We start from the raw sequence: 11,509 nt of genomic DNA on the forward strand, positions 1-11,509 counted from the left end.
CCCCACACCATTGATGCCACCTGCTAGCCCCCAGATTATTAATATTTTTAAAATTATTATTATAATTTTAATTTGCCATAGGGCACATGCACTCACCAGAAACACAGACACACACAGAGGGAGAGAGAAAGAAAGAGAGAGAGAGACAGAGAGAGAGAGAGAGAGTAAGCAAACTGCCCGGTCCGGAACTCGATCCACAGTTGGCCAGGTGGGAGTCCAGTGTTTTCCTGCACCTTTTCAATAAGTGGATCTCTTCCAACCCCCTGAAAAGAGAAGTCAGTGGCCCAGGAGGGGGTGCCCAGCAGAGGGCTAGCTGTGCCCACTGTCTTGCTGTCTCAGGCCAGGTGTGGACCTGTCCCAGCGGGGCAGTAGTGGTGGCCTGGACCCCTGGAATTGTGTTCAGGCTGCCAGTGGCCCCAGAGACCAACTCCTTCCTGCCAGGGTATCCTGCACAGCCGGGTCCAGGGCCTCACCTGTCATTGGCCACGGGCAGGGCGATCTCGAACTTGGCCAGGAACTGGAAGTACTGCTCTTCTGTCTGGCGCGTGAAGCCCGTCCCAACCAACAACATCCTGAGGTCTTCTGCACGGATCACCCCGTTCTTCGCCACGGAGCGCGAGCTCTTGATGTTAATGATCCTCTGTAGGCACTCGGAGAGCCAGATGGGGTCGAGGAAGTAGAGGTTCCTCAGGCCATGGCTGGTGTCCGGGAAGTGCAGGAGGGTGCCGGTCTGTATGAGGAAGCTGATGGCTGCCCGAGAACAGGAAGCAGCATTAGTCCAAGCAGACGGTGAGACGTCCCCAGAGACCGTGCTCCCAAACACTTCCCAGGGAGAAAGCAATTGGGACATGCTGGGCCCTGCAGCCTGGGTAGACAGCCTGACTCCGGGTTCTCTGATGACACCTCATGACCCTACCAACGACCTGAGCCGACGGCCAACTGGTCAACCACAGCCCAACCTCATTGTTCATAGGTGCATCTTTGCAAATGTATCTCATCGCTAAAGTTTATTTGGGGCCCCGAAATCGATATTCAAGGTGTTTCTTAAGAGTTTTTGCTAGAAGGTGTGTGTGCTTGCTGGAGAGAAAGAGACAGAGACAGAAAGCAAGAAATCAGCTCCCCCAGGAGGATGGCCACGCCATAATCCCTTCTCCTCCATTCTGCTCCTGCAATTTTGGGCACACGCATGCACGCCTGCGTGTAATTTGCAAGCTGCCAGGTCCAGGACTCAAACTGCAGTTGACCATGTGGGAGTCTAACGTCTTAAGCACCATGCCACCAGCTGGCCCCACAAGGTGTCTTTAAGCATATACGCATAATACGAGGTTCACGTTGGGTGAATGAAAATCTGGCAAACAGAGCCTGGCAGGACCCTAAACCTGTCCTTCCCCAGGAATGAATCTCCGGCTACCATGGAGAGTTAAGGATCCATGATAGGGTCTGACCTCTGCCTGCCCAGTGGTCCTGGAGGTCAGGGACAAGTCCTCTCTGTTTTTTTATCTATTTTAATTTTGGGCCAGAGAGAGACACAGAGAAAGAGAGGGAGAAAGTGAGAAAGTCAGTCACCCCGTCCAGGACTCGAACCGTGGTTGACCATGTGGGAGTGTCCAGTGCCTTAACCATTATGCTACCTGCTGGTGCCCCTCTCTACTCTTAAAGATGTCCTTAAATCCTTAGAGGCCAGTGCATATGCTGCCACAGATTAGCTGTGTTCTTTTTCTCTCTCTCCAGGGAGAGAGGGGCAGGGTGGGGGCGTGTGTGAAAACATTTCATTCACTATATGCTGCCCTGCGGTGCTGAGGGTCAAGCTAGTGTTATTAGGTATAGAAGTCTCTGTTTCGGGACCAGCAGGTGGCCTGGGGTTTAAGGCACTGGACACTCCCACATGGTCGACCATGGTTCGAGTCCTGGACCTGGCAGCCTGCTTTCTCACTTTCCCTCTCTCTCTTTCTCCCTGTCTCTTTCTGGTCAAACTAAAATAAATGAGTGAATAAATAAAATTAAATAAATAATCCTAAAAAATTAGAAAAAAAAAAAAAGAAGAAGGTTCTGTTTCTTTTTTTTTGAGAGAGAAATTTTTGGTGTAGGGGGGGCATGTGCTTCCAGAGAGGCAGAGAGAGACAGAGAGATAGAAAGCGAGAAATCGCTCTCCCCCCAGGGGATGGCCACGCCGCAATCCCTTCTCCATTTCCTCTTGGGATCTTGGGCGTGCACGCACACGCGCCCGGCGTGAGTTTTAGCCACCGGGTCTGGGACTAGAACCGTGGTCGACTGCATGGGAGTCCAGCAACATAGCCATTACGCCATCTGCTGGTCCCGAAGGCTCTGTTTCTCACAGGCACCTGGCTCTACCCTCCGCCCAGCTCCCCGGGGCCCCCATGCCCGGGCTCGCACGCCGCCCACCAGACTGCAGGTCCTCATAGTCGTTGATGTCGTTGCCGGGGGTCTGCGCCACCAGCTGCTCCAGCTGCCTGTCGGTCAGGTACTGCACCTCGTCCGCCAGGCTGCGGCGCTGCTGCTCGGCCAGCACGGCCTCCTGCAGGCTCAGGTAGCTCCGCGGGATCTGGAGGCGGGTGGGGACAGGTGGGCAGAGCTGAGCCAGCGTGCAGCCCCAGTGCTGCAGCCCTCACCCTGCCCTGCATGAGGAAAAAAAAACTCTTCCTCACGGCCTGCCACCCCTGCCTTCCCTACGGAGAGTCACTGAGCCTTAGGACTCAGACAGTGTTTTATAGCGGAGAGGAGGGCTCGGACGTCCCCTCCCACCTTTTTTATTTATTTATTTTTGGCCAGGGAGTGTGTGAGCTCACCAGAGAGAGACAGAGACAGAGAGAGAGAGAGAAAGCACCCTTCAATGGAGCGTGGTCACCCAGTAATGTCTTCTCGTCCATTTCTCCCTCCTGTCCAGCACACGCACGCACACGCACCTGGAAGGCCTTTCCTTTTTATGAGAGAGATTTTTGCTAGAAGGTGTGTGTGCTTGCTGGAGAGACAGAGAGAGACAGAGAGAAGGAAAGCGAGAAATCACCCCCAGGGGGGATGGCTACACCGCAATCCCTTCTCCTCCATTCTCCTCTCGGGATCTTGGGCACGCACACACACCCGGTATGAGTTTCAGGCAACCCCCACCGGGTCTGGGACTTGAACTGGCAGTCAACTAAGAAGGAGCCCAGCAACATAACCATTATGCCATCTGCTGGCCCCAGGCCCCTCTGTGGTTTTAACCGAATAAACAAGGTACCCACCAGCCTCCCAGCGAGCCTCTGGCAGCCGATGGTGCTGCCCACGTCCTTCATGTTACACGTGACGTCGAAAATCAGCTGCCGCAGCCCTTCCAGGCCTTCCAAGCTCTTGCATGAAACCTCGCTGCATAAACAAAGAGTTCCGAGTTCAATCCCCCGCCACCCGCCTCTGAGGAAGCACGGGGTTTTTCCCCTGAGAGGTGTGTCCCGGGCACTGGCAAGGCCAGAGGACTCATGAGAAATGACACGAGGAGTGTATGTCCTTATTTTGTGCAAAGCACTGTCCTTGATGTCACCCGATCTGTCTTCCCAGCATGCCTAGCGAGGCCCAGCGGCAACGTGAGCCCTAAGGACATGAGCTGGGAAGAGCGGACCGGGGGGAACCGGGGCTCTGATCCAGAGTGAACCCCTCTGTTCCCACAGACCCCACGGGGTTCTTGAGGTGCATCAGGAACCCTGGAGAGCTTGTCTTGCATCCTGAGCCCTGCCCGTCCCTGGTCCTGCACCCACAGCGAAGGAACCAGGCTCCACCGTGCAGCCGGCCGGGACTGCGGACTTAATCTGCCGAGCCTCCGTTTCTCTGTCTGCAGGGTGGGCACGGCAACCCCCATAGCTTGGAGGGCTGTGGTTGAGAGTCCAGTGACAGAAAATGAGTGAGTCACACCCACAGCAGCCACCACCCCATCCCGATCCCCCACCTCACAGCCTTCTCCCTTGCCCCAGACCCTCCCAGAGCTGTGACCGCTCGGACCCAGCGTGAGAGCTGGGATCACTCTCTCCTGGGGTCTGCCCTGGGTCAGTGACTAACAATCGGAGTGAGGGGTGTCTGAGTTCCCATCTTGTCCCCATCCCATGGGCTCTGCCCAGTTAGACCTCGGGTCCTTGGTCTTCTGTCATGTTAGCCAAGCTGCCACCTTTTGCCCTGGAAGGGGCTCACAGCAGCCCAGACGTGACCTCATGAACCATCCGCAGACAGGTCCCAGGGAAGACCCTTAAATTAGCGCCCGGCGGGTGCATGTGGGTAGGAAGGGGCGGCAAGAGCTGGGGACACTCACCGTAAGTGCTTGACAGTGATGTCCGGGAAGCCCGTGGCTCTGGACCCCGAGGGCGAGCGGCAGAGGGCCAGCACGTAGGCCCGCAGGGTGGCGATCCTCTCCCCGCGGAACTTGGCTTCGATTAAGTCCAGGTGCGTCCCCACCACCAGTACGACGGCATTGGGGGCCTTGGCCTGCGGTAGAGACCCCCCACCACTGAGACCCTCTCCATCAGCTGAACCGTGGATGTAAAACGCAGCTGGCCACACCGGCGTGCCTGCCCCAGACACCCGTGGCCCTCGGCGGCCACCACCCTGCACTCGGCACCCAGGCGGCCCACGCTCTTTGCGTTCTGTGTCTCGTGTGCTTCGAGGGGTGTCTTGGGCACTCCCGAGCTCATTCTGTGAGGAGGATTTCTAACCTTATAGATATCCCAATAGCCCCTTGGGCAGGGGGCCTGTGTCCAGAACTCAATGCCTTTATACCTGGGAGGGGAGTCCGACTTTGGTTGTGCATTTAGGAGTAGGGGTTCTCGGGACCAGCAGTTGGCATAATGGCTATGTCGCTGGACTCCCATGTAGTCGACTGCGGTTCGAGTCCCGGACCTGGTGGCTTAAACTCACACCAGGCGTGTGTGCGTGCGTGCCCAAGATCCCGAGAGGAGAATGGAGGAGAAGGGATTGCGGCGTGGCCATCCCCTCTGGGGGGTGATTTCTTTCTTTCTGTCTCTCTGGCTGGCTGGCGAGTGCACATGCCCTATAGCAAAAACCTCTCCAAAAGAATAATCCATGTTAGTCGTGTGTGTGCATATGTGCCCAAAATCTCAAAGAGAGAATGGTGGAGAAGGGACTATGGCATGGTCATTCCCCTGGGGGTTGGGAGGGCTTTCTCATTCAGTGAGCGCACACACTCTATATCAAAATAAAAATAAAATTAAGGTAAACAAACAAAAACATGGCAAGACCATTGCTAACCCTTGAGCTGAGGGCATTTTTTATTTGTTTGTTTGTTTTTGTTTTTGCTATAGGGCATACGTTCTTGAGAGAGAGAGAGAGACAGAGAGACAAAGAGAGAGAGAGAGTTGGAAAGCACTCTCCAGGGGGCGTGGCCACCTGCAATCCCGTCTTCATTCTCCTCTTGGGATTTGGGGCATGTATGTATGTGTGTCCAGTGTGATTCTCAAGCCATGGGGTTCAAGACTCAGACTCTAGGGACCAGCAGTTAGCGTAATGGCTGTGTTGCTGGACTCCCACGTAGTCGACTGTGGTTCGTGTCCTGGACCTGGTGGCTTAAAACTCACACCGGGCGCGTGTGCGTGCATGCCCAAGATCCTGAGAGGAGAATGGAGGAGAAGGGATTGCAGCGTGGCCATCCCCCCTGGGGGGTGATTTCTCGCTTTCTGTCTCTGACTCTGTCTGTCTGGCGAGCGCACGCGCCCTATAGCATAAACTTCTCCCTCCCACCCCCCCAAAAAAGACTCAGACTCTAAAACTGGCCAGATGGGATCTAGCGCCTTCACCTCCATGCCACCTGCTGGCCCGAGCTCAGGGAGATTTGAAGGACCTCACGGTGAACGCGACTCGGGTCCCCTTGCATGCTGAGTGTTTCTCCCGAATGTTCTCAGTACTGGGGGTCCCCAGAGTATTGGTGATTCCTCTGACGCTCTGAGACCCACGGACCGCCAGGGGCTGGTGCATTCTTACCTCGATGTTGAGTAGCCAGAACTGGAGGCTGGCCACGGCCTCCTCGCCCAGTGCCAGGTTCCAGACCACCACATACAGGGCCTTGTCCGTGAAGAAGCACTGGTTGACGGTGGCCATGCTGGCCGGGCCCCCGATGTCCCAGACGTTGAACTCCACAGACTCAACCTACTTGAGCGAGAAGGGCAGCAACAGGGACGCATCTCAGAGACTGAGCTTTAGGTCCGTCCTGTGAGGATCACCTTACGTGCTGTACTTTGGGGCTTGAAAGAGAGAAACCGTGGAAGGGCTGGGCTACCTTCATGGTTCCTTTTTCTAAAAAAAATCATTTATTTTACCGGCAGTTGGTGTAATGGCTATGTCGCTGGACTCCCATGGAGGTGACCATGGTTCAAAGTATTCAATGTAGCCATTATGCCATCTGCTGGCCCTTGAAAATGCACAGCTGTTTGAAGCCGGGGAAAGGCCAGCCACACAGGGCATTAGGGCTCTGCGTTTGCTGGTGGAGGCCCTTCAGCTAAAGGCTGGGAGTGAGGGGGAAAGATGGGACCAGCAGTTGGCGTAATGGCTGGGTCGTTGGGCTCCCATGTAGTCAACTGCAGTTTGAGTCCTGGACCCAGTGCGTGTGCGTGCGTGCCCAAGATCCCGAGAGGAGAATGGAGGAGAAGGGATTGCGGCGTGGCCATCCCCCCTGGGGGGTGATTTCTTGCTTTCTGTCTCTCTGTCTCTCTCTGTCTCTCTGGTGAGCACATGTGCCCTATAGCAAGAATCTCCAGTGAAAGCATGTGACCTGTGACCAAAATCTTAAAAAGAAGAAGAAAAGCAAAGGAACGGTTTGCAGGCCAGCTGATGGCATGCCACTGAAGGCACTGGATCTCACATGGCTGACTGCAAGGTTCAAGTCCTGGACCCGGCAGCTTGGAAAACATGCCAGGCGTGTGTGCGTGCGTGCCCTTAATTCCGAGAGGAGAGTGGAGGAGAAGGGACTGCGGCGTGGCCATCCCCCTCGGGGTGATTTCTCACTTTCCCTCTCTCGCTTTTTCTCTCTGTAGCTAGTGCAAGCACCCTAGAACAAACTGAAAGCAAAAACAAACAAAAACAGAAAGCAAGAAGCTGTTTGTTGTTTGCTCCCCTTGGTAGAAAACGCTTTGAAATAGACAGGAGCCCTTACAAACATCCTGGGCCTTGTACACCAGGTTGAGAAAAGCCTAGACTCTCTGGGGAGGAAGGAGAAGAGGCCCGTGGAAGGTCCCGCCCCCATCCCCTGCTCCCCACCCCCAGGACCCTTGACACCAACCGTCCTCCACCTTCGCTTTGGAGCCAGCTGGCCTCTGGAGCTCCCACTTGGTGGTCCTGATGGTGGCTTCGCCGTGCATGCCCTGGGGGGCCCTCCCTGTCTGTAGGATCTCCAGGAGGGCGGACTTGCCCTGGCGCGGCGGCCCCACGATGATCATCTTCATCAGCTTGCAGCGCTCGGCCTTCCGGAGGTGAGCGCGCAGGTAGGACAGCATGGCTTTGGGACCTGTGCGGACGGCAGAGGGGGACAGTGCTGCTGTCATATACACGGGAACAGCCTCACCCTGTGCAGGAAACATGCCTGTCCCGGAGGGACCCTTCCTGCGAGCTCTAACAGGGCCGTGAGGGAAGATGGTTGGATCTTTCAACAGGTAAGGGGAAGTGGTGGTATTCATCACGCCAAAAGGAAGATTGACAGTCAAGAATGACAGGACAGGGCCAGCAGGTAGTGTGGAAGTTAGAGCGCTGGATCCCTCATGACTGACTATGTGGTTTGAGTCCTGGACCCACTGGCTTCAAAATCACGCTGGTATGGGGGACAGCCACCTGGTGGCATAGCAATTATGTCTCTGGATGTAGCAGACCACAGTTTGGGTCCTGGACCCGGTGGCTTAAACTCACTCTGGGCGCGTGTGCGTGCGTGCCCAAGATCCCGAGAGGAGAATGGAGGAGAAGGGATTGTGGCGTGGCCATCCCCCTTAAAACAAACAGAAAGAACCACATAGGTTTGGGGACCAGCAGGTGGCATAATGATTACATCACTGGACTCTCATGTAGTCAACCTTGATTTTAAGTCACCCATGACTTAAAACTCACGCTGGACGTATGTGTGTGTGTGTCCAAGATTCCAGGAGGAGAATGGAGGAGGAGGGATTGTGGTGAGTCCATCCCCCCTGGTAGGGGGCGATTTCTCACTTTCCCTCTCTCTGTCTTTCTCCAGCAAGCTTACGTGCCCTATGGCAAAGAAAAAAGAAAAAAGAAAAAAGAAAAAAGAAGCCCATAAAGAAAATCATGCTGGGCGTGTGTGCATGCATGCCCAAAATCTTTTTTTTTTTTTTTTTAGAGGTTTTCGCTATAGGGCGCGTGCGCTCGCCAGACAGACAGAGAGAGACAGAGAGACAGAAAGCGAGAAATCACCCCCAGGGGGGATGGTCACGCCGCAATCCCTTCTCCTCCATTCTCCTCTCGGGATCTTGGGCACGCACGCACACGCGCCCGGTGTGAGTTCTAAGCCACTGGGTCCGGGACGCGAACCATGGTCGACTTCGTGGGAGTCCAGCGACATAGTCATTACGCTAACTGCTGGTCCCAGCCCAAAATCTTGAGGCAAGAAAAGGAATTGCAGCGTGGCCGTTCCCCCTGGAAGGTGATTTCTCACTTTTGCTCTCTATCTCTGGCAAGCACACATGCCTTACAGCAAAAACCAGAAAAAAAGAAAAATAAATAAATAGAAAGGAATGAAAGGACATCGTTGCCCCCTAAGTGGCCACGCATGGTTTTACACAGTCGCTCCCAGTGTAATGACCCTCGGCAGCTGCTGCTTACAGGACAACGTTACGGCATCTTCCCAGACACGTCATGGAGCTAGAGTTGGCCTGCATGGTCACCTGCTGTGTCCACCCCCAGGGCTTAACGAGTGGCCTCGAGTGCAGCCCCCAGGAGGTGATGCCCCCTCCAAGAGGGGCCGGGGTGGAGGAAGGCCTACCTTCCTTCTTGATCTCTGCAGGCATGTTGCTGATGTTCAAGTCTTCCGTGTCCAGCTGCCAGAGGTTGCTCAGCTGCCCCAGCTCGGGAGGGAGCTCTCGGAGGCCAGGGTTACTGAGAACACGTGTGTCCATCAGGAGGGAAAACACACGTGTGCATGCACGCGCACACACACACACGCACACGTACGCAGTTCCCATCAGCCTGCCTCTGCAGCCTCCAGGGGCAGCTGATGGCCCACATCTCAAGTCCCACGTCTTGAGTCCTGATTCTACCATCCTATTTAAACAGTAATTGCAAAGCCTTGTGCCCTGGGAAGTCAGCGGTAGGGACGGTACTTGTGTCTCCTGCGAATCCCCATTTGGAAATGGGTCTCTGCCCCCCCGCCCCCAAGAGCCTGTCTCTTTAATAAACTATACTTCCATAAAAATGGTAGTCTAGAGGGATTAGCAGATGGTATAATGGTTACGTCGCTGGACTCCCACATAGTTGATCATGGTTCAAGTCCTGGCAACTTGCAACTCAAAACAGGCACATGTACGTGCGTGCCCAAGATCCCGAGAGGAGAATGGAGAACGGATTGTGGCAAGGCCACCCCCACTGGGGGCTGATTTCTCGCTTTTTGTCTCTCTATCTCCTTCTGTCTCTCTGGCAAGCGCATGCACCCTATAGCAAAAATCTTTCCATAGAGAAAATAATGGTACTAGGGGCAGGCAAGTGGTGTGGTGGTTGAGGCGCTGGACTCACATGGCCAACTGTGGTTCAAGTCCCAGACCTGGCAGCTTGCTTTCTCACTTTCTCTCTCTCTCTCTGATCAAATTATTATTATTAATAAGTCAAATTTAAATAAATAAATAAAGTTAACTAAAATGAGTCTTAAAAAAAATTTTAAATAACAACAAACGGAAATAAGTAAATCTTTAAAAAAATGTGTTTTCGATCCTTGCCACATTTTACACGCTGTCTACGATCACAGATGGCACCTGGCAGGCCGTGGGTGCTCTGCGAGTGACAGGATGAGCGATCAGCCAGTTCTCAGAGAACCCGAGCGAAGCAGCAAAGGTGTGTCATTGCATCCCCCACTGCGTCGTCCCCTCCCCACTTTCCTGGTCAAGCCCAGCTCTGAAAATTCTGAAAAATCCCACTGCTGCTTCTTAGGAGCTAGCTGGTCTTCCTGCAGGCTGTGGGTCCCCCCTGGTTCATGGGAGGGTGCTTGGGCGTGCTTGGGTGCACTTACTTCCCCAGGTAGAGCTCCGATAAGCTTTTCAGCAGGCAGACCGAAGGGGGCACGGCATCGAGGTGGTTGTCGTTCAGACAAAGGACTTCCAGGGACTCACTGAGGAAGGCTGGGAATTCCAGCACGGATGCTGCAGAGCGGTAAGAAAACAGAGAATAAATTGTAAAATGACCCCGGACCCTCCCAACACGGACGCCAGGGATTGGGTACACGGGCGTTTTGGCAAATGTATCTGAATTAAATGCTCATGTCATTGGGGTCAGCAGGTGGCGTGGTGGTTAAGGCACTGGATTTCCACATGGCGACTCTGGTTCAAGTCTGGGACTCGGAAGTTCATGCTGGGCATGTGTGTGTGTGTGTGTGTGTGTGTGTGTGTGCATGTGTGTACCCAAAATCCCAAGAGGAGAATGGAGGAGAAGGGAGGGTTTCCTCACTCTCCTTCTCTCTGTCTCTCTCCAGCAAGCTCCTGAGCCTGTGGTAAAAACCTAAAAAATAAGGATTTGCAGATGGCAAAATGGTTATGTCACTGGACTCCCACGTTGTTGACTGTGGTTCGAATCCTGAACCCGGTGGCTTAAAACTCACACTAGGCATGTGTGTGTGCGTGCCCCAAATCCTGAGAGAATGGAGGAGAAGGGATTGCGGTGTGGCCATCCTTCCTGGAGTGGGGTGGGGGGGCTGATTTCTTGCTGTCTCTCTCTGTCTCTGTCTCTCTGGCTAGTGCCCGTGCCCTCTGGTGAAAAATCTCTGGAAAAAAACCCACAAAACTTAAAAGACAAATAAAATAAAATAAACGTTCATGTCATTGACCTGGCGACTCTGATTCTATGGAAGTCCTTACATGCTCGTGTGGCGGTCAGGGACAGTCAGGGACACGCGGTTTGTGATGTAAAAATAGAGGGTGACCCCGAGGCTCAGCCACAGAGGAGCTCAGGGAGGAGGGGTTCTATCTAACCATCAGACAGCCTCAGTCCACGCCTGGTCGGAAGCGATGCTCGTGCGGGCGAACAGAGAAGGTGACACGTGCTTTTTCTTCTTCTTTCCTTCCTTCCTTCCTTCCTTTCTCTCTCTCTCTTTCTTTCTTTCATTTTTTTGAGGAGTTTTGCTTTATCTCTATCCCTTCTACCCTTCTCTATCATCCTCTATTAATTATTTAATTTAATTTATTATTACTTTTTTAAAAAAGAATTATATTTAACTTTATTTTATGTGCTTATTTATTTTAATTTATGAGAGAGAGAGAGAGAGAGAGAGGGAGAGAAAGAGAAAGTGAGAAAGCAAGCCACCAGGTCTGGGACT

General features: G+C 53.7%; 1 protein-coding gene across 2 annotated transcripts in view; it reads right to left on the reverse strand.

Moving 5' to 3' along the window:
- The window catches only part of LRRK1 (leucine rich repeat kinase 1), a 137,709-nt gene that overhangs the window by 36,586 nt on the left and 89,614 nt on the right, over nt 1-11,509 (reverse strand). For both annotated transcript variants that reach the window (XM_027766061.1, XM_027766062.1), the window contains 8 exons: nt 10,211-10,340; nt 8,975-9,087; nt 7,281-7,495; nt 5,977-6,141; nt 4,295-4,467; nt 3,243-3,363; nt 2,404-2,563; nt 474-750 (listed from right to left, as the gene is read on the reverse strand). In XM_027766061.1, coding sequence (XP_027621862.1) covers nt 474-750; nt 2,404-2,563; nt 3,243-3,363; nt 4,295-4,467; nt 5,977-6,141; nt 7,281-7,495; nt 8,975-9,087; nt 10,211-10,340 — 1,354 coding nt within the window. The remainder of the gene's footprint in view (nt 1-473; nt 751-2,403; nt 2,564-3,242; nt 3,364-4,294; nt 4,468-5,976; nt 6,142-7,280; nt 7,496-8,974; nt 9,088-10,210; nt 10,341-11,509) is intronic.

Source organism: Tupaia chinensis, unplaced genomic scaffold, assembly GCF_000334495.1.
Source record: "Tupaia chinensis unplaced genomic scaffold, TupChi_1.0 Scaffold140464_1, whole genome shotgun sequence".
Lineage (NCBI taxonomy): Eukaryota > Metazoa > Chordata > Mammalia > Scandentia > Tupaiidae > Tupaia > Tupaia belangeri.